A 27,868-nucleotide genomic window follows, 5' to 3' on the forward strand; every position below is an offset into this window, starting at 1 on the left:
CAAAAATTATATCGATGCGTGAGCACATAAGTTCTTGGTTTCTGCGATCGCTACTTCACGTGTGTCTTGTTCGCCTTGTTTTCTTCGAACGATATCTTTTAAAGATTCTGTTTGCTGTGTATTCGTCCTTAAAATGCCGTGATGAAGCGGAGCAATTCAAGTGAAAATAATCAAGACCGTCCAAACAAGGAGGCACGCTTGGACGTTGGTGAGTCCTCTGAATCTGTGCCAACGGCTTCTTTAAAGAGCATTTTGAGACGCAAAATCGAGCAAAAACAGGCCCAACAAAATCAAGATTCTACCTCGAAGTTTCAAGAAAATAGTTGTTTACAGCATTGGGCTACAACCCTGTCCAGCGCTGGCTATTTCTGTGAAGTGCGGCCGATTGTGCAAAGCGACTTGCTGCCGTTTCCGGTGGAATCCGGCAAACTGCCTAATTTTGTCTTGATCGTCGAACAGTCAAGCAACGTGCATTTCTCCGCAGAGATTGGCCCATTTCAGTCTGCTCGATTGATTATTTACGCGGACGGCGAATGGAGGCTTGACAGCCCAATTCTGGAACACCAAAAAGTAACAGACGGGAAATTGAGCTGCCCGGTTGATACCGCGGAACTTGTGAACACAGCACCACCCGATTCACTCGATGAGCACTGGGTAACAACCGTGAAAATGATACCAAAATTACCGGCTAACAGCCGCTGTCGTACGTACTATAGTACGACTTTATGCCGAAGAAAATGGCTGCCGATTATCGGCGGCACATGTAGGACATGTAGTACCGGTAGATGTAGTTAAAACAACCACAGCGAAGTTGTTATGGAGCATATTTTTCCCAGGCGAAGAAAAGGTTTTAAGGCAGAAGTTAAAGTGAGATTTTCCACGATGGTGCTTCGACAAACAGGACAGAACAGCTGAGCTGCAGTGTTGGTTCTGACGCCGATGAAGCATGCAGTTGATGATGATTTGTCGAATGCTCTTGCATGAGCTAATGTCGAATATTCAGTTGACAGTGATGAGTCAGAAACCTCTACCTCCCATCACCATCAGAGGTTATACAAAGAGCCGAAGATGCTTGGTCAAAGTTGCGCGAGCTCGCGTGTTCTAGCCTCAACATTCGAAATTTAGGGCTCGTGGTTTGGCAAAAATTGCAATTTCTGCGATTCAAAATCTGGTGTTTGTCTATGCCTGGATTGTGGTCCAACAATCAGTTTGGGTGAGACTTGTGCAATCTCAAGGTAGAGCAAATACAACCTTTTACACCGGGTCGAAATTTTAAAGGGTAAGGACATCTCAGAACCTGTACTCAGTCGACTACAGTGTGAGGAATTATTCCAACTAAAAAGTATAAATCAGCATGAATCAGTGATATTAGTCTATAAAATTATGCTAAGACTGCTTTAATACAGCGACCAACAAGACCGATTATCCATGACTAATCTTATTTAGCAGAGTTTAGTCATTATGTACAGAATTCAGCAGTCCTTCGTTCGTTGTGATACAGTAAAAACCCGCGTATATAAAGAACCTAGACTTTTCCAACTTAGCCTAAATAGGTTCTTATAGAAATGGTTTTTAGTGGGATTTTAGGCTACTTAGGTTCTTAAACAGGTTCTTAATTTGATTTAAGTGCATTAGCCATCAGCACAGAGAACTACTACAGGGCATATGTGATATGGGATATATTGCTGTATTAAATAATTATCTAGAATACAGTTTAGATGATAACCATACAGTAAATTTATCTTTCCAAAGTACTAGCATGCATGTCTAGACTAAAAGTTTTTTGTACTTTCATATTTGCTTTCATTTTTGTAAAATAAGAACCTACTGAAAATTTTAGGCTAAATATGTTCTTATGAAAAGGGGGTTTAAAATGAAAATTTTAGCCAAACAGGTTCTTAAATTTTAGGTTCTTATACGCGGGTTTTTACTGTACAGCTGTACAGGCTTTTTTCAATTTTCATGCACCTGCATGCAAGAGCAAGCTTAAATTTGGCTGATAAGACATTTATTACACAACTGAAAAAGATTTTTGTACTTCCAAGCTAACAGGAAAAGGATAATAAATAACAGTATTATAACTGAGGACCCACCCAGAGGTTGAGTTGAACAAGCACTACTAATATTTTTTTCTATCTAACTGTAAACTACGTACAGTAGAACCCCGGTAACTCCAACTCGGATAACTCGAAAACCCCACTAACTCGAACAAACTTCCATTTCCCTTGGATTTGGACACCTTTCAGTCTTATTCAAACTACCCCGATAACTCGAAACCCCGCTTACTCGAACTGTGTTTCGTTTCCCTTCAGAGTTCGAGTTACTGTATTGGGTTCTACTGTATTGACATTACCCGCCTTCTATTAGGAAATTGTGCAATCTGATTGGCTACACAGGTGCCGTCTATACAAACGGTCAATAAATCAGTCTTATCGATATTCTTTGTTTAATAGAACAGTCAGTGGGTTATGCTAAAACATCGCCCTCTTGGTTTCTGTAGAGTTTGATAGTTGACTAGGGGCTTCGCCGCTCGCCAGCTATCAGCCGATAGAAAACTTTAGCTCGTCTTCTAATTAACAATTAAACAGCAAGCTCAAGGTTCCTACCGGCTTTTGATAGTCGAAAGCCGGTAGAAACTAAGAGTAAGCCATCTTATTGTTTCAGCAAAACACAGTGGCCAGTCTATTAAACACATAATATCGCTAGAGTTGATATTTTGAGGATTTGGTGATAAATTTCATTGAAAAACTGTGGATTTGTTGTAACTTAATTATTACTGTATCTTCTGTAATAAATCTTTGAAAGTGTAATTTGCAGTCAACTTAAGTGCATTGTTTTTAACTTTGTAGTATTAAATAGATTTGTGGCCTTTAATAACTCACTTTAATACTCACCCTTGCTCTCTTAATAATATTATGTTTAATAATATTGTTATATTTAGCCTGTGAAGACAGCTGACTCTTTGCTCTTTTCGCATACAGATGCAGATGTATTTGCAGGCTATGTTATTTTTATTTGTCATGTTTTATTATTTTTTGCCTTTTTGTATACCAGTAACTACTTAAATGTCAAAATTTACATGCAGGCTATGCAACCTCTAGGGTGCAACACCATCCAAGCCTGAGTTGGCATTTACATTTACTCTCCCTTTAATGAAGCTTTTGCGCACCCTAAAATTAAGCTTGAGGGTCAAGTTGCTGTTAAAAATTGCTGTGCTGCCCTCCATACTCTTACAGATGATGTTATTGTATTCTCAGTAAGAACCATTGTCTTCTTTATTTAGTTATTTGTATATTTTTATACATATTGTAGGCACTTAAGTATGCAAACTTGTGTGTATTTATGTGGTCAGCATAATCTATAGACGTGTTTGGTGACCTTGTCCATGATACTTAATTGGTGGATTTGGAAACCACTGGTTGTGAAGATTACCAGTTGAGCCGAGATTCTCCTCTCCTCTCCTCTCCTCTCCTCTCCTCTCCTCTCCTCTCCTCTCCTCTCCTCTCCTCTCCTCTCCTCTCCTCTCCTCTCCTCTCCTCTCCTCTCCTCTCCTCTCCTCTCCTCTCCTCTCCTCTCCTCTCCTCTCCTCTCCTCTCCTCTCCTCTCCTCTCCTCTCCTCTCCTCTCCTCTCCTCTCCTCTCCTCTCCTCTCCTCTCCTCTCCTCTCCTCTCCTCTCCTCTCCTCTCCTCTCCTCTCCTCTCCTCTCCTCTCCTCTCCCTCTCCTCTCCTCTCCTCTCCTCTCCTCTCCTCTCCTCTCCTCTCCTCTCCCTCTCCTCTCCTCTCCTCTCCTCTCCTCTCCCTCTCCCTCTCCTCTCCTCTCCCTCTCCTCTCCTCTCCTCTCCTCTCCTCTCCTCTCCTCTCCTCTCCTCTCCTCTCCTCTCCTCTCCTCTCCTCTCCTCTCCTCTCCTCTCCTCTCCTCTCCTCTCCTCTCCTCTCCTCTCCTCTCCCTCTCCCTCTCCTCTCCCTCTCCCTCTCCTCTCCCTCCTCCTCTCCTCTCCCTCTCCTCTCCTCTCCCTCTCCTCTCCCTCTCCTCTCCCTCTCCCTCTCCCTCTCCCTCTCCTCTCCTCTCCTCTCCTCTCCTCTCCTCTCCTCTCCTCTCCTCTCCTCTCCTCTCCTCTCCTCTCCCAAGAATAGGGACAGATGGCGAGCATTGATGTCCGGCCCTACCCCCCACCAGGGGGCAAGGAACTAAGAGAGGTTCTTATAAAAATGGGGTCTGATTTGCAAATTTTAGCCTAGCAGGTTCTAACTCGCGGTTTTTTACTGTAGTGCTTTTTTTCAGTCTGCCCGAAGTGTTACTGTTTTAAGTGTTGAACTTGTGAGAAAGCTTCTCGTGAAATCTTTTGGGCTATATCTGGCGCAGTCGTTAATAAAGAAATTAGATTTTTTTAAATTTTGCAGTCTTTAATCTGTAACCTTTTTACAATACGTGACCCTACATACGGTTATATCATGCCTCGCTCAGTTAGAGTCTCAAACACTTCGATATTCTAATAAGCAAAACAAAGTTTCAAAAGTTAACATGCGAGTTAAGGACCATGTTGCTGCCTCCGATTTGTCTAGTTCGCTTGGCGTTTCTTGTTAAGTATTGTGATTGGAAACATTCGCTTCCATTTCATCGAGATTAGGTGCCAAATTTACTATGATTGAAATGACCGAAACTGGCGGATCTAGCCCCCTCCCCCTCCCGGCACCTTATTTTTAGGCCAAACTAAGGGCCGAGAACAAATATTTTCCAGTCTTGATGATCGGGCCCTACCCCACACTTAGCTGTAGGTCTAGATCCGCCACTGGACTTGAATCGAAGATGCGGGTTAGGTGCCAAATTTCACTAACTCTATAATTTGGACAAAACTGGAATGATGTTACGTAAAATGGCCGAAACAGAAGACTACTTCTCTTTCCATACAGTGAGAAAAAAAGGTCCCAAACTTCACTAACAATTCTACCAATCTAAAGTGATTCCATACTACAGCGGATAAAGGTAATTCAACTAGATGCGGCTTAGGTCCCAGATTTCACTACGATTCTACCAAACTACAGTGTCTTTATGGCAAATGAACGAAAAGGCGAACTAGCTTGTACCAGTTTAATTTAAAGATCAGGGGCGTATCTAGCCTATAGGCCCGTAGGCCCGGGCCTACAAATGGTTTAGCCCTTCCGTATTTTTTAAACTGTGCTGTCAGAGAGCAATTGAGGCTGAAGCACTTTCAAGATGAAACAGGAAGCAATATGCAATAAAAATGTTGCTACCTCTCCTTTTACGCCAGAGCTTATCCCGGGTTCGATTCTGTAGCATAAAATGGCTGAAGTATTTTTCTAAACTTCGTATTTTGATTTTGCTTATAGAAGGCACTTTATAACTTGGGTTTGGATACGGTTGATAAGCCAAATACCGATCTTTTGTACATTGTCATTTCGAACCATCCTTACTTAGCTACAGTTGCCCTTTTTGAGAGTTGTTATTTGACCATGACTCGTCCAACAAAAAGTGGCCATTCAGATATACCCATGTTTTTCCTATTATTGTTGGATGGCAATGGATTTCACTGCGTGCAGTGTGTTTCATGAACGTAGCCACATGAAATATATAATGGTCGTAACAAGTCTGCCTTCAACGTGTTTAGGCGATACATATATTGGTGACATCCATAAATTAGTGAATATGCCCCACAGAATTTCCCGTTCCTAGCTTTTATGTATGAGTGAGGTATCAAAATACAGTTGAACACTGGTAACTCGAACTCTGAAGGTAAACGAAAAACAGTTCGAGTTAGCAGGGCCGGGTTTTCGAGTTAACCGACTAAAAATGACTGAAAAGTGGGTCCAAGGAAAATAAACATTATTATAAACATTAGGGGTTGTTCGAGTTTATATCCGAGTTCGAATTCAAGTTACCGAGGTTCTACTGTATGTCCATCGTGCCATAACGAAATTGACACACCCGTAACGAAATTAGCACATGCCAGAATTACTGCAGAAAAGTTATAATTTGTAAATATTTCCTGATTTAACGGATTAAATTGTTCAAACGGTAAACAAGCAGACATTGCTTCTATGAAAAAAAGTCCTGCTTATTGCGCTGAAGTTTAACGCGGTTATTGAATTGCTGACTCTCGATATATATATTCTTAAGTTTTGTTGCCGTGTCAGTGTACATAACGTAGCAAATCAAGCCCCACAAGTCAAACACAGCGTCGATCGTCGCCATCCCCGATGGTGCTTTAATTTATAACTATTTCTTAAAATATTATTGTTCTGGACAAAGTTAATTATGTTCATTCATGGATTTTACCGACTAGTTTCTTCTTAAAATTGTGCAAAAGCTGTCTTTTTCTGTCCTTTTTAGACGTCGGTCTAGTAGTCAGGCTTAGCACACGATTTCGTTATAGCAATAAATTACCGTATTTCTCGTCAGTGTTAACAATTGTGTGTAAGGGCGTTCATATTTGTCAAAGGTTATTTTTGAAGGCGAATTAATTCCTGCTAGAAGATATAATAATAGCTATTTACCGTGTGTTAGCTAACCATGTGAAGTCTTTCTAGATATTTATAACGAAATTAGCACAAAAAGTCCTGGTGTCGCACACTGAGACACCGGGATTCAATTTTTTTTTTTAGTTCATTGCAACTGAAAAAAGAAAAAAAAAACAGCACGTAATGTGCGTAGCATATCTGCAAACTGAATTTCCGCATTGCATCTGAATTAAAAGATTTGGATCAATTAAGAACAACAACAACCATTTTATTTTGCCAAATTAAATAGAGAAAAAATTACAGCATAACATAAATTAACTAAAATAGGCAAAAAAAACTACCCAGAATAGAAATAAACTAAACGAGCTGAGTACGTTACAAAAAAGGAATTTAATTGCTTGACAAGGTTGTACATAAAAGAAGTCAGAAATAAACTAAGACAAGTAATGAGTAATTAAGTACTACGCAAAAAAAATAAGTACAATGTAACTAAGTATGTATAAATCGTAATTTAGATAGAAAAGTAGGAAAAAACAGTACCAGTTAATGTTTGAACTAAAACTTGTTCATATTAGTTTGATACAAGCGAAAAGAAAATTAAAATACTAAGCCAGCATTAACCATAAGTACTTACATAATGCTTTTTCATAGTTTGCTGGGGAATGCTAACTCTCTTAGTGTTTTTGACAAGGAGCGGGTAGCAGCCTGTAGCAGAGTTTAAACGCTTTATCTCTGGATATGAATTTTCTGCCTCCTGGGGTCAACTCAAAAAAATCATTTACGAGTAACAACAATAGTTATGATGACGCTGACGACGACTATGATCATGGTTGTTTTACGCATATGACATCATGCACGCATTCTATTTCAGGTGCGGAACCTTATTGGGCTGGGAACCAGACCTCTAGACAAGCCACAGAGCGCGGGATCCACGAACTTTATTATACACTACTCTTTTCCTCCTCTGAAATGTACTTCCATTTTAAAAATGGCTAACGAAAATGGCTCACAAGACTTCTAATGTGTTATTTATGCTCATCAGAACACAACAAGATTCATGGGTATAATGATTTTTGGCAATAGAGCACACTGAGGTATAAAATTGAATTAAAGTTTAGATTTATTACTTCTACACAAAAGCTGATTCACTTCAGAGACTAATTATTACCGGCTCAGCATAATTTAACTGTTTAAAATTAACTTATATTGTTTCAGTCTCTTTTTATATACTGTAAATTCAGGCAAAAAGTACCGACTGCCTAATTTCCAATATTCAAAATAAAAAAAATGGAAAAATAATGCCAAACTGTATCTATAATGCAAAAGGTACATGCACATGAAGCTACACTGTATACAAATTCTTATCTCGACCTCGACTTGAGTCTTTGTCAAACTAGTGTCAGTATGACAGTACCAACCATACTAACCTCTTCGGTAAAAACCCTCTAGATTATCTAGCTCTGTACATCTGAAATACGGCTGCGTTTCGATATTTTAATGCTAAACACAAAAATACCTAACAATTCCAAAATCGTCCGAGATATTTTGCTTTTTGTAGAATATTTTCCACGAGGGTCTTCCGTAAGGTGATTTCCGTAAGGTGAGTTCATTGGCTTCTCAAGACAAGATGATCATACCTGAAGAAGAAGTTTGAAAATTCATTTTGTACTCATGGCCAGCCAATACAAAGTCACCCGTCCGTAGTATACGATGGGACGTCAAAAGACACAGTACTGCCTTAAAAACGTTGTCTTAGATGCTAAAATGTCTTTTATTCTTAGAATTAGGTAGGGATCTTGTGTCTGAAAGCGAAATAGCCACAGATTTTTCAAGTTTGAAAATTCACTTTGCACTTATGGCCAGCCGGTACAAATTCACCCGCCCGTAGTATACGATGGGGCATCAAGTGACACAATAGAGCCTTAAAAACGTTTGCTTAAAGATAAATGTCTTTTATTCTTAGAATTAGCTAGGGATATTCTATCTTAAATTGAAATAGCCACAGATTTTTCAAGTTTGAAAATTCACTTTGCACTCATGGCCAGCCGGTACAAATTCACCCGTCCGTAGTATACGATGGGGCATCAAGTGACACAATAGAGCCTTAAAAACGTTTGCTTAAAGGTTAAAATGTCTTTTATTCTTAGAATTAGGTAGGGATATTATATCTTAAATTGAAATAGCCACAGATTTTTCAAGTCTGAAAATTCACTTTTCACTCATGGCCAGCCGGTACAAATTCACCCGTCCGTAGTATACGATGGGGGCACGAAGTGACACAGTACAGCCTCAAAAACGCTCATTTAAAAGGTAAAATGTCTTTTATTCTTAGAAGTAGGTAGGGATCTTGTGTCAAAAACTGAAATAGCCACAGATTTTTCAAGTTTAAAAATTCACTTTTCACTCGTGCCCAGCCGGACAAATTCACCCGTCCGTAGTATACGAGGGTCTCAAGTGACACAGCTCAGCCTTGAAAACGTTGTCTTAGAGGCAAAAACGTCAATTTAGAAATAGGAGGGAATTCGTCCAGAAAAAGCCACAGATTTTCAAGTTTGAAAATTCATTTTGTATTCATGGTGGCCGGACAAAGTCACCCGTCCGAGTTACGATGGGACATCGAGGGACACAGTACGCCTTAAAAACGTTGTCAGATGCTAAATATTTTTTTTTTAAAATTAGGAAGGGGTCTTCTGTCTCAAATTGAAATAGCCACAGATTTTTCAAGTTTGAAAATTCACTTTTCACTCATGGCCAGCCGGTACAAATTCACCCGTCCGTAGTATACGATGGGGCATCAAGTGACACAGTACAGCCTTAAAAACGTTTACTTAAAGGTTAAAATGTCTTTTATTCTTAGAATTAGGTAGAAAACTTGTGTCTAAAAGCGAAATAGCCACAGATTTGTCAAGTTTGAAAATTCACTTTTCACTCGTGGCCAGCCGGTACAAATTCACCCGTCCGTAGTATACGATGGGGCATCAAGTGACACAATAGAGCCTTAAAAACGTTTGCTTAAGGGTTAAAATGTCTTTTATTCTTAGAATTAGGTAGGGATATTATATCTTAAATTGAAATAGCCACAGATTTTTCAAGTTTGAAAATTCACTTTGCACTCGTGGCCAGCCGGTACAAATTCACCCACCCGTAGTATACGATGGGGCATCAAGTGACACAGTACAGTCTTAAAAACGTTTGCTTAAAGGTTAAAATGTCTTTTATTCTTAGAATTAGGTAGGGATATTATATCTTAAATTGAAATAGCCACAGATTTTTCAAGTTTGAAAATTCACTTTGCACTCGTGGCCAGCCGGTACAAATTCACCCGTCCGTAGTATACGGTGGGGCATCAAGTGACACAATAGAGCCTTAAAAACGTTTACTTAAATGCTAAAATGTCTTTTATTCTTAGAGTTAGGTAGGGATCTTATGTCTAAATGCGAAATAGCCACAGATTTGTCAAGTTTAAAAATTCACTTTTCACTCGTGCCCAGCCGGCGGTACAAATTCATCCGTCCGTACGGTACGTTGTAAACGATGAGGCATCAAGTGACACAATACAGCCTGATAAACGTTGTCTTGGAGGCTAAAATGTCTTCAATTTCTAAAATTAGGTAGGGATCTTCTTTCTAAAAGCAAAATAGCCACTAATTTGTCACGTTTAAAAAGTCTCTTTTCACTCGTGGTCAGCCGGCCATATTGGTTTGTTCCGTTGTGCAATGGGTTATGGGTATTGTACTATAGTATACGATGGACGGCTGTTAGCCGCGTACGACGGTGCATTTTCAGCGGCTAACAGCCATAGGGGTCGAGTGAATCGGGTGACACAGCACAGAAATGGCTCTCAAAATCGCATGTCCTTTGCCCGGGTTTGGTTGGTCTTGATGGCCATGATTTGCAAAAAGAACTGGGCTATTTACCCAAAAACGTAAGAATGCTAAACAGCAAATCATTGTATGCCAAAAGCTGCAGAATATGGCATGTCCCTGGCGGTAACTATCACAAGGCAGATTCTGGCCGAGTTCAAAAGATGTGTGGAGAATGTCTCGCTTGCGAACGGTACGTGAAATCCGCCCTCGATAATAGAAAGTCTTTGGATGTCGCTAAACGGGAGGAGCGGCGAAATCCCAGTAGCAACTATCCCATCAAATATTTATCGCCCCAAAGCAAGTCCCTTCGGCTCGGCAACAATCGTCAAGTTCGATCGCGAATGGCCAAAAAAATTAAAAAGTTATACAAACAAACCAGAATGGAATTGCCACAGGAACAGTCGTCTGAACTATGTCAGCTTGTAGAGGCCATTGAAAAATCCAATGAAGGCAGAGAAGAGCTGTCTAATATCTTCAAGGAAGGCAACGAGTTCAAGGATGGAAAGGGTGGTAAAGCCGGAAACTTCGTGAAAGATAAATATTTGGGAAAAGGATCGAGAGAGTTTCTTCAAAGATCAAAGGAAGAATGGTAAGTTGAGTGCCATTTGCAATACAGCGATCAAGTATTTTTACATTCTTTCTATTGGCTTCCTTATTTTGTATTTTTGAAAAAAGTGCAGAAGCCTATGTTTTTTATTACCTAAAAGCAGCGTCCACACACCCCACCTTGACAGGAGCCCATTAGCTTGAGTATTTTAATGTATACCGGTTTGTCAAATTAAAAATAAATTTGCCATGTTATTGCTAAGTATTTAAGAAACAAGTAGTACTTGCTGGACAGCCATGAAATATTATTGGAAATACACATAACAATACTGCCCAATGGTTTCACCTGTGTGGTTTGCAGACACCAGTGTGACAAATAATAAAAATCTCTGAAATCTATGTGGTATGATATTCAGTTGTTGCCAACTCACCCTTTTAATATTCTAAACATAACAGTTACCAGTATGTAATAGCAGTGTGCTTGCTTTTTTACAGCGAATGGAAAGAATGGAAATCGCTGGTCCTCAGTTACTGTTCGTGTTGGTAAGAAACTGCAGTGTTTTCTTTTTGAAGGCCTTTTTATTCCCAAAATTGCTGTTATGAGGAAATATGATGTCCAAAGAAATTTCTATTGAAAAGGAACCTGTCCAGTCCTATAGAGTTGTATTTCAGTACACTGATCTCTGTTTTTGCATAAGGTTTTCACCAAATATATTTTCCTAGCCAGATACCCTAATAACCAGTTGCAACCAATAATTATTATTGGTTGCATTATTGACAAACATGTAGAAAGTAGATGAATGGTTATATTACCATCTGTAGACTATGTTGGATCTGTAAAAATCAAACTGTCAAAGTTAATTATTACATTGTGCTTTTTATATAATTTAAAGCTTTTTTAGTGTTCTAAATACATTTTTTGTTTTATCTGTGTGTATAGCTCTGGCTGTCTACAACAGAAGTCCATCTGCATACGAAGCTTTGCGAGGCCTGAAGATTTTGCAGCTGCCACATTCAAAAACGCTTAAGCAGATCATCAAAGATGGCTCTGAGAATGCTGGTATTGATGAGGAGTACCTTCTTGGTCAGCATCAAATTTATGTCAACTACCAGAAGACAAGAGAGGAGGAAGGACATCCCAGACCATTAGGACTTGGAGTCATGATGTGGGATGAGGTCAAGGTGAGAGCAGCAATGTGCATAATTTTATATTGTTAAAAATCCTTATAGTGTGAAGTATTTGAAAAGAAATGTTGTTGGAAAGCCAGCTAGTCTATTTACGTTCAGTCATACATATAAAAGGAGGTATTTTATTAAATACTGACAGTGCTTTTAGTAGCAATTATATTGGCGGCGATTTAAAAACTGTCATTGGGTTATATATTTTTATATATATATATATATATATATATATATATATATATATATATATATATATATATATATATATGCAACATCACTGTTCAGTATTTTAAAATATTTTTTTGAAGTAAACAGCACATTTGCAGGGACAATGAGTTTGTAACGCATCCCTTAAGAACATTTGAAGGAATTATAACTTTTGGAAGTTAAAGTAGCGATTGAATGATTTCAAAAATGTCGTCACTAAAATTAAATTTCTATAAATACAGATTCAGATGAAAGTTGCATGGAACCTAAAAGGAGCTGGCATAACAGGCTTCAGTGCATCTGAGGATGAGCTAAAGGTGCTGCATGATGTGTTTAGTGCAGCAGTGCAGTCTGGTGCACAGAAAGCCTCGTACATAGTGCAGTTCTTATGGCGAGACCTTACATCCAGCTTCGATTTAGTAGGTCCATACTTTCCGCTTGAGGGCACAATGCAGTCCAGTGCTCTGCAAGAGTTCCTTATGCTTACTCTGAAAGCATTGACCAGTTATGGCTTCAAGGTCTCCATTCTTCTGTGTGATGGTGCTTCATCAAACCTGACGGTGTTGAAGCTTCTCTCTGGGCACCCAAGAACACAGTTTTCTACCTCGATGGATGCAGAAACTCTAAGGGAACGCTATTTTGTGGATGTATCTTTTACAAATCCAGAAGACCCACTTGGCAACCCGATTTTCCTCATGATATGTCCTAGTCACCAGGTAATATTTTTTCCATTTGTGCCATTGCATTAATTTTTAGTCAGCATTTACTCTGAGTGGAGCAGAAATTGTAAGTTTAAAGCAGGTTATTCAATTTGCAATCATACTTAATTTGGTCTTGCTCTGACTCAGGGTTTAAATGTGTAGTTCCATAAATTATCCATACCTCACCCATGGAAGGGATTTTTCCTAAGACACCCGCCACTTTGGAAATGTCAAAGGAACTTGATATATTTTCTTACAAAATTTGGCCTTTGAGATCCCCTTCAACCCTAAGAATTTCAAAAGCCTTCTGTGGGCAGAGTATGGACATTTTTTGGAACCACGCAGTACATGTTTTTACTGTCAATTTTCAATTTTTCAATCTATTTATTTGAATTAGCTTGTATTTGATAATGTAAATTAAATGTTGAATTTAAATTAAATTGAAATCAATACATAAAACTTATGTTGTCATTTTGATTTAACAGCTTAAGAACATGATAGCTGCCCTGTATAGTTCAAGACAACTGGGTACGAAGGAGTTTACAAAAGACGACATCCAGTTTGGATGGAAGGCAGTGGAGACGGTTTTTGCCCAAGAACTGGAGCGGGCCGAAAATGGTTTAAGTCGAAAGGTACCAGGACTAAAGTATGCCTTTGTATACCGGGATAACTGGACCCGCTTGAACGTACGGCCAGCCAAAATAATGCAGGTACATTGCTTTTCTATAATAAACATGAACCCATTTTATGAATGTGCATGGTAACATCACAAGTTAGTGTTACAATGGGACTACCTTCTTTGCGATGAAATTGAATTCATGATAACAAAGGGGATAGTATCTGATCTTAAAAAACGGTTTTAAAGATGTTAAAATTGTCTAAAACTAGAAAAGCTAAATATTCATGAAGTGAAACGATTTAACTCTGACAAAGGCAACAGAGAGTTGTTGAAAATTCAGTTTTTGTATCTTTTGAACATCTTTTAAACCGTTTATTGTTTTAAGATCAGCTAAAAAAGCCCCTTTTTATCTTGACAAACACTGATTGCCTAATAACAAATTGAAATTAATACTCCTTCTATTTTTTTATGAAATAAATTTCTCTTTTTTTGCAGCAAAGGTTTATGATTGCTACTGTGCAAGATCTTGCCAGGGAGGCAAACTCAGATTCAAGTGGGAAAACAGCAGCCTACCTAGATGCTTGCAACTTGCTCTTTGAACAAGGTCTTCTTAGCCGACGGCGGATAAATAATAAAGAAAGTCCAGTTCTGGCCAATATTAGGAAGGGGATGTCTTTCTTTGAAGAATGGTGTGCTAGTCATGAAGACACAGGTAGTTACAGGAGCCCAAAGTAAAATACTCTTAGTAATTGTTTTAAATATTAATATAGTTGAGCCCTATTTTGTGCCTTTTGTCTGCCCCTGCACTATTCTTAGTATAATACAGTTAAAAACCTTTGTAACCTTATGAAGTAGGAATTCTTTTTACATTATATTCCTAACAAGAGAAGCTGTGTATGTTCTGAGAAAAGCTTCAGACAATGATGAACATATATATGCAAAAATGCAGTTTTTGTAGTGGTTCATCTTAACATTGTTTTGTATTTTAAATGATTACAGTATACGCAGACAATTCCAAGAAAGCCAGACAGAGGAAGTTTTTAGCATGGCAGGTATGTTTCATTTTTACAACTTAGGATACCTCAGTTGATCAACCCCCCCCCCCCCCCCAAAAAAAAAAAAAAAAAAGGAAAGGAAAGGAAAAATACTAAAATAAACAAAAAATTTTATTTCATTTGCAACTAACTATTTATTACAGGCTATTTTAATAGCCTGTAATAAAATTAAAATTAATTAAATTAGAATTAAAATTCTGAATAGTGTTTGCATGTTAACCTAGCGGTAATATATACTTTTCTTGATTTCAGACGTGGGATCTTCTTCGCCTTGTGGTGAATGGCTTTCTGATGTTTTGTGACTGGTTTTTTGACAATGTCTCTCCTAATGGGAAATATTTTATCAGTCCTCTCCGCATTAATGGAAGTGCGATTGAATCGATTTATAGTATACTCAAGTTTGCTAGTGGAGGGAACTTATCTGCCCTGTCCTATGGCCCTTCCCTTGGAAAACTAATCAACAGAAAGGGAATGCAACAGAATAAAAATTCTGAAAAGGGTTACAGGGATGTAGTTTTAAATATTGGTGGCAGTGCTGCTGCTAATGTTGAAGGCTGCACAAGCAACCTAGTCATCCCCTGCCAGAGATTGTCCAATTGTCACTGTGTGTTTACCTTCCCAACCAACATATCTCAGTCCACTGTGGGGGATAGGTTGGGAAGTAATGCATGCACCCTTATTGCCGTAAAATTTGGGGCTTATTGCTTCCATAATAAGTTAGATATTTCATTACTTTGGAATCAACTACCTGATGTGTGGGTAAATTCATTTGTAAATGCCATTTGTGATGGCAATGAGGTTTATGATGAGCTGTACAGTGATACCGCTGTGTATTTAGATGTTGAAGATGTTGTTAATGCTGTAGGAGATCTATTTAGCATTGATTCAGCTGATCAGTTATTTGGGTTCACAAATGCTAATGAATTTCAGGATTTGATTGACCACATCAATGGAGTCATTCAGTCAACAACCTCTGATCACTATGGTGTAATCATTGCATGTAATATGACAGTGGGATTTTTCATCAAGAGCAATGGTATTTGTGCTATCATTGATAGCCATCAGCATGTTGACAGCAATGGGGGTGCCATGATCATCATGGCCAATAATCCTAAGAAAGCTATTCTTGAGTATTCAGATTGTGTGATGAGAAATAAGAATGTACCTCTGGACCTGGGAACTTTAAACTGGGTAAAATATAGTTAAGCAGTCCAACTTACATGGAACTTTAGAGGGCACATATTGCTGTACTTCAAAATCGATAGAACAGTCAAGGGAGTAAGTGGCAGTTTTGGCAAATCTTCATTTAAGCACTCGAAGAATATGCGAATTATTTCATTGAACCAAACACTAGCACGAGCACTCAGAGTATTTTGAAAGCAATCGCACATACAAATAGCATCTTCTGAGAGGAAAACCGCAGATTCAGTCACTTCTCGGAAAAGTGATGTCGCTATCAATTGGCACCTGTTCCCCTGACTGAGAACAAGTTTGTAAATATGAGAGGTTTTTTACAGTCTTTATCCAGTTGTAGGGACTGATTACATAAGCCAGGCTTACATCTTGGCACCTTTGTTTAGTGTCAATAATGTAGTTTCAGTGTAACCAAACTTGGCTGGAAATACAGAATACTGAAAAATATATAATGTCACGTTTTTTTCTTTGTTATTTTAATGTCCTAAGTCTTTACACATGACCTGTTTCAAGTAAACATTTGTGAACAATAAACAAGTAAGCTTCAAGGACATTATTGCAGAGTGCAAGTTTAGGATCCAAGTTTAATTTGAACAAATAAATCAGATGAAAGACCATAACAAATTATAGTCAGTGTTGCTATTGTTTTAATATTTGCTTGTAAAAAATCTTAACTATGAAAATGGTTGTGAAAAAACCTACATAATGTTTATGTTTTTCACCCTTTCAAGGGTGTCAAAACAAAACAAGCAAAGTTCCCTCTAAGAAGTCTTGGGGAGATTTTAAGGCGAAACAGAAATTACCATACCATAACATTCTGCCTACAAGCAATTAAGAGTAAACAATTAAATTCCAAAAGCTCCTGACAAATCAAATTCATTACAAAACATGGAGCAATATTGGCTGAGGGGAGGCTTATTGCATATCGTGTTTTTTGTATAGGCAGATGGGTCTTAAGCCAGGAAGTTAAAAGCAGGGGGGAGAGGCGAGAAGCGAAAAAAAAAAAAATAGGGACTACCCGCAAAGCCACAGTGTTTGAATTATGCGTTGCTCTCACAACGCTTGGAGCGTTGACAGCAAGATGTCAATACGTTGTGAACACTCTCATGCAGGAGCCCACTTGTAATCCACTCCTTAAAGATGTTTCTTGAAGCCTGCCACGCTGGATTGCTTTGATGGTCTGTCTTGTTAGGGAAAACGAAAAGGTTTAACAACTGCCCTAAACCATTTTTGGTTTGTTTCTACTAAAATGCTGAACAAGGATACAAGTTTTTCTACAATCTGAGCGTAACTTATTTTTGCGATTTTTTAAAGGTTGTACCGTGACAAAATAATATCATATGAAAAGTCCCCAAAGATCGTTAACATACAAGTCTCAATGCTTCATGGTTGAATTCATTTACAAACTCGGCACCAGTTCTTTCTTCGATTTATTTTTGGTCATCTTGCATACCCAACTGTTTTATACGTGCAGTTAACGCTATTTTACATATATATATTTTTTAATTCTACCTACACACATTTTAAGATGCCAGCGTGAAAAATTACAATCAGACCTCAACCTGTATAAACAAAGCGTCATCTACAAGGTAGCGCCTTGAGTTAAGTTTCTTGTGGGTAATAAAAAGACTAAACCCACACCCTTTGTTTTCTATTCCCATAGGCCTTCCAAAGTTTTTTCCGGCCAGTTCTGGAGTTAACTCTTTGGAAACGTTTTCCCGTTCGACTGAATCTTCCTGTTGATCAATTATTGTAAGCTTCACTTTCATTTTGAAAGGCCAGGGTAATATAGCGTCGTATTCACCTTCCATTACACGGATGTAAATCGATAGGCGGGTGTTCTTGCCCAAACCATCACCATTCGGATATACTGATACTTTTAACCTGTAACCATAACTTTCTGTGTAAAATGGAGAACTTTCTACGTTAACTTTCTCTTCAGTTTTGGCTTGCCTCAAAAGGTCACTAAAATTGCTAACCTTCCAAATAAACATCCGCGAAAAATCTGAAGAATCTCTTTTGATCATTACTACTTCCTCTCGGTCCTCTCTTACTTTCTCTTCAAATTGCCTCTGAAGTGTGTTAAGTTTCTCCATCAATTTCTTTGTTGTTTCTTCGGTGTTATTTAACTTCACTTCTGTGTCATTTAACTTAACCTGAGTTTCATTTAATTTTACTTCTGTGTTATTCAACTTAATTTCTGTGTTATTTAATTTTACACAAGCTAAGTCAAGATGGAGCCTCGTGGCTGTTTGAAGATGGGATTGCACTTCTCTTCGTTGAACCTGTAAAAAAGATAATCTTCTTTACAAGACAATCTTACACAAACGTTAATGTAAAATTAAGTTGGTAATTAATGACTACATGTAACAGATACTTTATACCCATGCCATACGCAATGTTTGCCTCTTTCTGCCTAAATTGACTAAAAAAATATCCAATGTGATCACATCAGGTGGGTGATAGAAACGAGGTCTGGGACCGAGTAGCGATGTTCTCACAACTTGCAACGCGATCAATTCACGATCTACTCAGCGGTCTTTTCGCGCGAAATGGAAGCTACAGCAACACGAATACGATGCCATGGATTCAGTGATTGTTAAGGGGTCACAACCATCTTCATTAAAAATGTTAATGCCCTGTTTTTATCCCAAAATTTTGACATCGTCGTGTAGTTATAAGAAAGCAAAACTTTATGATGTCGTGTTGCTTTTTAGCGCTGAAATGCAAATCATTGTACCACGATTTTCAACGGACGTGTGGATAACAAATGACGAAAAAAAAAAGAAAGACCAAGTCAACAAACAACCTCGAAACAATAGAGCAAGAACAATAGCTCCGACCGGCACGAGAAAATTTGATCGCCACGAGTTTTCATTACCGTTTCCGTGATGGTTTGATTTCACAACAAACACCACACAGAAATTCTCGCTGTTTTAAAGGCACAACTTAGAAAACCTCTTCTACTGCTACAAAAAAGTAACCGAATTCTCCCACTGGCCGTCATGTTGTTGTTGAAATTGTTTTGGCAAGTTCAGAATGAAAAGATCTGCTCATGCACCGTAGAGACATCCGCTGAGTACCGCCCCGATTATTGCTTTGCAAGTTGTGAGAACATAGCTCAGATTTCATATAAGAGAATGTATGGGAAGTTGCTTCCCCCCCCCCCCCCCCCGAACACATCAATATAAATATCAGCGCTTATCAATTTCCGATCCCAGCCTTATACCGACGTACACACCTTTGTTTTACAGCCCATCTGTGCATAAGGGCAAGAGATCATCGTCAATGGACAATCGCGTTCGGTGTGATTTGAAACCTAAAAGAGATCGATTATGCTTTTAACATACAAATGAATTAATGAACGATCGGACAAACTATTTTTAAAAACCAGATAAGAGCGAACGAAACAACGAGCCTATACTGTATGCAATCTTTCTATGCAAGATTGAGGTCAGTTTACGTTACATTGGAGGTACTGTTTAGAATAACACGCTGCTAGCAACGTCGCTAATTTTTCTCTAAGAAAGATCACAGAGACTAGTCTTCTAGAAGGTTATGAATAATAAAAATATTCGACTGAACGGGATAAAGAGGAGGCTGGCGTCATGCCTTGCACGATCTATTACGGGACATCTTATACATCTCATAAGCTTTGCCACTTTCCAAACATTAAACCCACCATTTTAAGAAGATGACGCGATGCAATGGGCAATTCTTTGCCACGTGTTACCATTTGGAAAAAATACAAATGGAGAGAATTTGCATACCTAATTTCTAATCTGCACTATACATTCTAAAGTAGAGTATTTTTGCATGTATGAATTAGCACTCACAAGCCTCACCCAGTCAATCCCAAACTGGGACTGAAATTTTGAGAGCCTTACCATTTCCCTTGGAAATGATGCACCACAGTGATTGGGGCAAAATACTGGGAACTTGGTGCACTGTTCAGTATGATCCTGCAAAAGATAATTCATGTACGACATCTTAGGTATATCCTACGAATACAAAACCTTTTTTTACTTGGCTACCTGAATGCAACTCTTGCTCTTTTGTTTTATACTCTAGAGTTTACGAAATACGAAATACAGCAAATCTAGCTTTCAGGTCTGTTACAGGTATGCCCTTCCTTGGTCTTTCTACCGTTTTTATCACAATGACTTTATGTTCCCACCATGATGCCAGTGAACAGGTATGGTTTTTGCTAACCATAACGACCGCGAGTCGGGCTGCACTGAAAGAAAGTGTTTTCTCTGGGACAATATGGAGCGTTTGGGACACATCTTTAGTTGAGCAGTCAAGCAGCTCATAGTTAGAAAATAATATGCTGTAGACTTTTTTCGCTAGGGACCAATCCGTTTGCTCAAGCTTAACACAACTCATAGGTATAAGAGTACATTGTTTCTCAACCGTTAAGAAAATTACTCACGATTTACCTGACACTCTGGGTGTGGCTCACTGCAGTAATCACACTCAAGGACCCTCCACGGGCACTTGGTCATCGCGTGACTCTCGAGATCTTTCCTTTGTATTGTCACCTGACAGTTTTCGTTGGTACAGGGGACCAGTTTGCAAAGGCAAGATGTCAGGTGAACCTTTTACACAAATAAAAAATATACTTCGGTTAAGGCCTTCTTCAACTGCATGTTGAAAGCTTATAAGCTCAAGTTATTTCAGTTCATACCTCTTTGCTCCTCAGTTCACCAGTCCATTCACAACCATCACTCGGACATTCGATGAGAAGAGAAAGAATTTTCCTTTCTGTTGCTTTGTCAGGGAAGACATCCTAAAAAAATTCACGAGAAACTGATCATAACTACAATTCCCAAAACGTGAAACGTAATTCGTTTGCTTCCATTTAACTTGGGAAATTAAAGTGAAAGGCCACATTATAATCCGAAATTGCAATGCGAACATCTCGTATTAATGGTTATGGGCGGCTGAATAAGACATTTACCCGCTCTTGGTCCAGACCCTCCCTGTCTGCAGGGCAAGTTAAAGGTTGGTCTTGAACTCTTTGCCTGTTGAAAGTTGTTTAAGTAATAAAAAGAAAATAAAAGTGAGTTGAACGCTTTTAAAACTAGCTTATGTAACTAATAATCTTATCAACAATTGCCTATTCTATCTGGAAACCTCAGTGAAAATAGTATTTATTTTTTTTGTTTTAATTATTTGATAATTAATGCCTTGTTTTAAAGAGTTAATTAGAGATGTAATATAAAAAGATGGTACTGTCGGGTGTCTGGAAAACCCGAATAGCGAATAGCGAATACTCGCGAATAGCGAATAGTGCGAATAGTCGCGAATAGTGACGAATAGTCGCGAATAGTGACGAATAGTCGCGAATAGTGACGAATAGTCGCGGATAGTGACGAATAGTCGTTGAATTATCGTGAATAGTGACGAATAGTCATAAAATAGTCGCCGTGAATAAGCCTGCAGGATTTCTACAAAATTTACCGCCACATGCACAGAGCAATCTAGAAGTTCAAGCAAATAATACATCATATGCTTGTCCGCTCACTCTAACAGAGAGTGCAAGTCAAGATGTAACTATATGAATACTTTTATTGATCAATTAAGCCTATATCTCAATGCCGACCACCATAAACTGTATTTACTCACACTTCATTCTCATGAATTGCGATCCAAGGCACGTTCTATCAGCAAAACAATAAAAATACAAATGAGAGAAAAGTGTTCTGTAATTATTATTAGTTTATCGATGTGAAAAGACAATAGAAATTGTGTTATAAAAAAACAACAACGCCAAAGCCAGTCTCTTTCGCAACCGTTGTTGAGACTCGTCACGCAACGCTTGCATTAACTTTATTCCCTTTTCTTTTCTGGACTCTGCCTGGGGCTGTCGATCACCGGCAAGAAAACAAAAAACACAATAATAAGCGAACGAATACGCTTTTTCAACGGTATAAAAGATAAGAAATTCCGTTTATCATTTATAACTTCTCTCCTACTAAGCAGCCATTTTATCGGGAAAATCTCACGTTGTTGCGAGGTACGGGGAACTACGTCTCTAATTCGTCACTATTCGTCACTATTCGCGACTATTCGACGACTATTCGTCACTATTCGTCACTATTCGTCACTATTCGCGACTATTCGTCACTATTCGCGACTATTCGTCACTATTCGTCACTATTCGCGACTATTCGCACTATTCGTACTATTCGCTATTCGCGACTATTCGCTATTCGGGTTTTCCAGACACCCGGTACTGTCAGCAACATGATATCGAGATTAATTTTTTTATAGCCCATTCTTGTCACCAGAGCTGCTTGTCCCTTTTAGCCGGCAGAGCCTGGTGCACGAGGAACAAGTGGCTCTATGGACACATGATTTGATTGGCTAAATCTTTAACAAAGGAAATTTAAATTTAGCAAATCAAATAAACCATTTTGAAATTCCTTTGTTGAAAAGGATTTCACTACGGTTGATTTTATTGGCCAGATTTAAAGTTTCTCTGTTGAAAATACAGCCAATCAAATCATGTGTCCCCAGAGCCAACTGTTCCTCGTGTCCCAGGCTCTGCCGGCTAAGAGGGACAAGCGGCTCTGGGAACGAGAATGTTTAAAGTTCCAATGCAACCACAGAAATTAGAATATAAAACCACTTCCGCTTTCTGTTACTTTCTGTTTGTCGATGAAGTCAGAAGCTCTAAGAAATTGACATTAAACGGAAGGTAATGGAGAGATTAAGCTTCACGTTTTTATATTAAACGGCAAACGGGAAATATCAGAATGCTACAGATTCTGTTTAGGTCTGTTTACTGTTTCTAAACTGATCGGAATATTAAAATCCATCATAAAAATAGGAATACTTATTCGCATCAAACACGAAACTACTCACTTTGACGTTTAAGCGGTAAACGGCAAACGGTAAGTTATTTTCTTTTTGCCGATCTCGGGGAAAAAACGTGAAGCTTAGTCTCTCTAATGCCTTATGTAACGCTGAAACCCTGCCATAAATTATGACCTGATCATGATGTCCTTAATCCAAAGCATCAATTGAAATCGGTCAAGAGCTCGAGCTGACCATTACAGTGAATGATTATTACATCAGTGTACATGGAACAATGTCTTCCCATTGAATAATGACCCTTTGTGATCCAAATCGGCGCCGAAATCTTCAGAAAGCTTTCTCGTCATTAGCTAACCATGTATATAAGCGAAACCATTATCGCAAATTCAACACAAGAGTCCGTTAATTAAGAAACTCAAGCGCAAGTATTAAATTTGATCAAAATAGTTTCATCCTTGCGTTTTCGTTTACTTTTCCCATGTGTTTGTGCAGACGTTTTCTAAAATAAGCTAATAATGACTTCAATAGTAAAAACTATGCCAAACGAACGCCACTCAGATGCTAAACTAACTGTAGTTGATGCCGCTGGCGATTCATTGTTATCAACAATACCGCACCTTCTAAAATGTTCCTCGAGGCAATCTTTACAAAATCTGTGGCCGCATCTCGTAAGAACAGGCTCCTTAAGCGACAAATGACATATTAAACATTGAAAATCTTCCTCAACTGCATTCACAAAGTTCTCGTCATAACCCGAAGGGAGCTGATTTCTTGGTGCTTCCGCCATTTTGGAGAAGCAATCGAAAGTGAAAGCTTCGTGGGGTCAAATAAAACTTACGTAAATTATAACCTTTTATTAATTTAAGTTCTTTGCGTGACTTCTCACGCAGGTTGTTACTCCGTGTGTCAGTAGTGTCACGTTATAAGCTAAGCCGTATAGAATCGCCTAAACCTCAGACCCAATAACTCACGCGTATCATGTAATTAATCGGGCGTGGCCGATTTATAATTTACCCTTTGGGCGTCTTAGACGATAGTCTCCTGCCGGCCAAAAACGACGGAGATAGCCTGGGCCAATCGGTTTCATTTCAGTTTTGACAGTAAATCGTTGTAGGCACACTGGGTCGACTTTTGGGCTAATCTGCAATCTGGTTCTCTTCTTTGCTTCGGCGGGAGGACAGAGAAAAAAGCTTAAGGGGTAAAGTACTAATAATCACCATTGTGAAACTGTAGTTGCTTTGACAAGTTGAAGCTATTCTTGTAAATAAAAGGGGTAACGTCATTCATGTCACGCAATGTTTTTGTGGGAAACTTTGAAACTAGACGCTTTGCTGGTTTCTACAAATAGCAGTGTGATCTGGCCGTACATGTTTTTGAGGCGGACTCCACTTTAAAACTATTTTTTATAAATTTAGCAGGAAGTGTGTCGATTTTCATTTCCGCACAGTTGGGCGTCAAAGTCGCCTGTCACAAAGAGTAGAATGTTTGCACAACATGTTTTGATCATATTTTAGATTTGCCTGGTGACGTTAGTAAGGCACTTCTCAAGACGTCAGCTAAACATTGGCAATGTACAGTGTTGGTGTGAACTTGAATGGAATTTTTTTACGAGATCGGTAAAGCTATCGAATGAAAAGATGACTTCAAAATGAAAACTTCGAATAATTATAATTAAATACCAATTGAATTTTATTTTAATTAAATTTTATCACGGCCTGAATGCATGTCATGGCTTTGAAAGTCTTCGATTTCAAAAGGTTGCTTGGTCTCATTTTCGATAAAAAAATTCATCTGAAACATTTTGCCTGTCATGTGACGCACGTTAATCTGGTTTTGAATAGTTTGAAATTGTGTTTTTAAGATTTTATTCCTGACTATTATGTAACTCTTGCGAAGAAAGTTTTAATTGACGAGGAGCTAGTACTGTTATTTTCCGGATATTCCGATCTTTTAATCGAGAAATGAATTATTTTTTGGCTCGTCATTCAAGCGTTTTGAGTTTAGTTTTGGAATCGGGAAAATTTATTTCCCGTAGAGGGATGACGCGACATGGCAGAATACGAGTGGAACTTGAATAGGGCCGGCAGCCGGCCGAAACAGCCGGCTACTTGCCAAACTTTGGCCGTCTACTTTCGTTTCACTTTACCCTAAACTTTGACAAAAAATAAATAAAATAATGGAAAAATGCCGCAAAAATACTGAAAGACATCCGTGTCTAAAGTCTGATTAGTCGAATTGTAAACGTCAGGGGAGGGGGGGGGGGGGGAAGCAACTTCCCATACATTCTCTTATATGAAATCTGAGCGATGCTCTCACAACTTGCAAAGCAATCATCGGGGCGGTAGTCAGCGGATGTCTCTAGGGCGCATGAGCAGCTCCTTTCTTTGTGAACTTGCCAAAACAAAAACATAGGACCAGTGAGAGAGTTCGATTTTTTTATATATGTAGTAATAAAAAAGACTTTCTAAGTTTTGACTTTAAAGCAGCGAAAATTTCTCCGGAAAGGTTCTTGGTGTCAATATGTGGTGTTTGCTATGAAATAAAACCATCACGGGAATGGTAATGAAAACGTGGCGATCGAATGTTCCCGCGCTGGTCGGAGCTATTGTTCTTGCTCTATTGTTTGAGGTTGTTTGTTGACTTGGTCTTTCTTTGTTTTACTTCATTTACAATCCCCATGTTGGCCAGTTGAAAATCGTGGTACAAACATGTCAAACATTTGCATTTCAGCACTGAAAAGTAGCACGGCATCACAAAATTCTGCGTTCTTAAAACTACACGACGATGACGAAATTTTCGGATTTAAACACGCTGCTTTTAGATTTTTAGTTAAGAGAATTGAACCCCTATATAATAAGTGATTCCACGACATAGCAGCTTCCATTTCGCGGGAAAAGATTGCCTGTTGCATCATCGTCCAAAAACCGCTGACTACATCGTGTATTGATCGCTTTGCAAGTTGTGAGAGCATCGCTACTCGGTCCCAGACCTCGTTTCTTCCCCCCCCCCCCCCCCCTGGTAAACGTATTGCCGTATTGCAGTGAAACGCAATGCGGTGAAATCTACATCTTTTGATGAGAAATTGAGGAAGGGACATCCGTGTTCAAAATAGGAATTTTGGCAAAACTTAAAGTTCCGAAAAAAGACCACATGTCTTGTAAAAATCACAGGCAAACATGATCAGGAAAACAAAACAGGCCAATGGGTTTTATTAACGAAAACACAACAATCTTAAGAAAGAGTTTGCTTTCACCATTCATGAACATGGGAAACAAGACAGTGGAATCAAATTACATTTCACACGAAATTTGCATACATTTGAACTTGCAACAAAGAAGTATAATAGTGAAACCTTGCATTGATAATTATTGTATTCTGATCTGATTGTTATTTTTTACGCATTAACTATTTGAAAATGGTTCTCATTGATGAAAACAAAACGGTTTTTCATTCAACTGCTTGAAGCATTTATAGACGTGAAAACATTCGCTTAATCAAATTACATTCTGCACGAAATATTTTCTCAATATATTTTTGTCCCGAAACTTTAAGGAAATTGAAATCTTTGTTGGACAGTTCTGCATAAAAGCAGTTCATAGAACTGAATAAAAAGATAAGAACCATATTGATAAAGGGAATTTTAAAACTTTATTTTGGCTGAGCATTTTCTAAGACTGCCAGTAAACGGCTGTATCTTGTCTGTCTCTAGGTCTAACGATTTTGCTACGGTTTCGAACGAGCTAATTTTTTCAACATGATATCATGGTAGCGGGCCGACGTCGGTTCGTTCTGAATTTTTTAATACGGTATATAGACCCTCTGTACAGTAAAAAACGTTTTGGGAACAAACCATTGTGAACTTATTTTCTATGTTGATCAGCAGAAATCCTTAGTACGACATGGGGTTTGTTATCAAGTTTGTTAGTACGTTAATACTGCAAGGTGTATAACATCAAGGTGTTATCATCAAGTGTAAATCAGGGCTTTCAATAGGCAGCAGGGTACTTTTCGAACGGCAAAGGCGCGAGGTCTGAGGGCATGCCCCCCGAAATTTAGATGCTGGAAATGCTATTTTCGGATTTTCGGCATTTTTCATTCAATAGTCCAATTTCGATATTTTAAAATTCGGCCTAAAACAATAGACATCACTACGAGGCTCCGGGGAATAAACCCCACAAACTCTATAGTTTAGTCCCCAGAGCCTCGTCCCGAGGTCTATTGTTTTAGGCTGAATTTTAATATATCGAAATTGGGCTATTCAATTGTTTGCATACATCTCCTGACCGTTTCAGTATCCTTTTTCTTGGTTTTTCGTTTGTACGCATACTAGTGTGCCAAGCAATTAGAGAATAACGGAAATTTGCCTTAATTTTGAATTCCCATACCAAGACCTTAGGGCCTGTTTACATGGAGGGAGGGCGCCCTGGCTAACCGAGTTACCCGGCTAGAAGGGATGAAATATAGCCCGCCTTTACATGCGGAATTCACAGCCCTTCTACGAGGGTCCTGAAGGGGGGTCCTAAATCCCAGTTCCCAGCCCAATTTTTGTCCAAATCCCAGTTCCCAGGCTTCAAATCCCAGTCCCCGGGCTAATTTTGGTCGAAATCCCAGTTCATAAACAAGAAATCCCATTTCCATAAGTATAGGTTAAAAACCTATGCATATAATGACTATAATAAATTAAACGGGCAAACTGTTGATATTTGGATATTTTTCGTGTATGACAGGTATGCTACTTGTTTTCTTTGCTGCTTTCTTGGGCATTTTGCCCGCGTCAGTGACGGCACTTGCTGTACTGCCCGAGGTCGTTGACCCTGAGATCCCCAGGGCTGTTGACTCTGTAGCTTTTTCGAACACAATGTTCACAGATGCCTTTTTAAGCGATGACGTGTAACTGATGACGTCATCGCTTTATGCAGTCAGCCGATCGGCAGGATCTTTTATTCTGTTGTCTGTTTCGCGCAATCGAACAGAATTCAAGTTTAACTTTTAATACAAGAAAAAGCAGCATAGAAAACAAGAGCAAAATACTCCCGTGTAGTTAGAATGGAAGACTACAATGTGTAAACGAAAGAGACCAATTTTATATGATGGGATCTATTAGATTTAGTAGACAGAAATTTCTCATTGTTATAATATACAGGGCCGCTGTGAACAAGAGACCATTTGACATTTTTTCGCACCTTTTAACTCCCGCGT

At 38.8% G+C, this 27,868-nt stretch overlaps 3 protein-coding genes across 3 annotated transcripts in view; 1 reads left to right on the plus strand and 2 right to left on the minus strand.

Annotated features, from left to right (window-relative positions):
- LOC144636323 (kelch-like protein 25) overlaps positions 1–27,868 on the minus strand; it is a 164,626-nt gene that overhangs the window by 39,133 nt on the left and 97,625 nt on the right. The gene's annotated exons all lie outside the window — the stretch shown is intronic.
- Positions 142–16,717, plus strand: LOC144637058 (uncharacterized). The gene is made up of 9 exons (XM_078496224.1): positions 142–654; positions 10,878–10,932; positions 11,385–11,432; positions 11,830–12,071; positions 12,521–12,994; positions 13,465–13,689; positions 14,094–14,310; positions 14,598–14,650; positions 14,906–16,717. The coding sequence occupies exons 1-9, from the start codon at positions 142–144 to the stop codon at positions 15,857–15,859; spliced, it is 2,781 nt and encodes a 926-aa protein (XP_078352350.1). The 3' UTR covers positions 15,860–16,717.
- Positions 17,265–23,480, minus strand: LOC144636337 (TNF receptor-associated factor 6-like). Its single transcript, XM_078495524.1, has 7 exons — positions 23,287–23,480; positions 20,808–20,871; positions 20,535–20,636; positions 20,287–20,445; positions 19,735–19,809; positions 19,089–19,166; positions 17,265–18,132 (listed from the first exon to the last, which is right to left on the minus strand). The coding sequence occupies exons 1-7, from the start codon at positions 23,454–23,456 to the stop codon at positions 17,398–17,400; spliced, it is 1,383 nt and encodes a 460-aa protein (XP_078351650.1). The 5' UTR covers positions 23,457–23,480; the 3' UTR covers positions 17,265–17,397.

Source organism: Oculina patagonica, chromosome 13 (assembly GCF_052425735.1).
Source record: "Oculina patagonica isolate OP01 chromosome 13, crgOcupat, whole genome shotgun sequence".
Lineage (NCBI taxonomy): Eukaryota > Metazoa > Cnidaria > Anthozoa > Scleractinia > Oculinidae > Oculina > Oculina patagonica.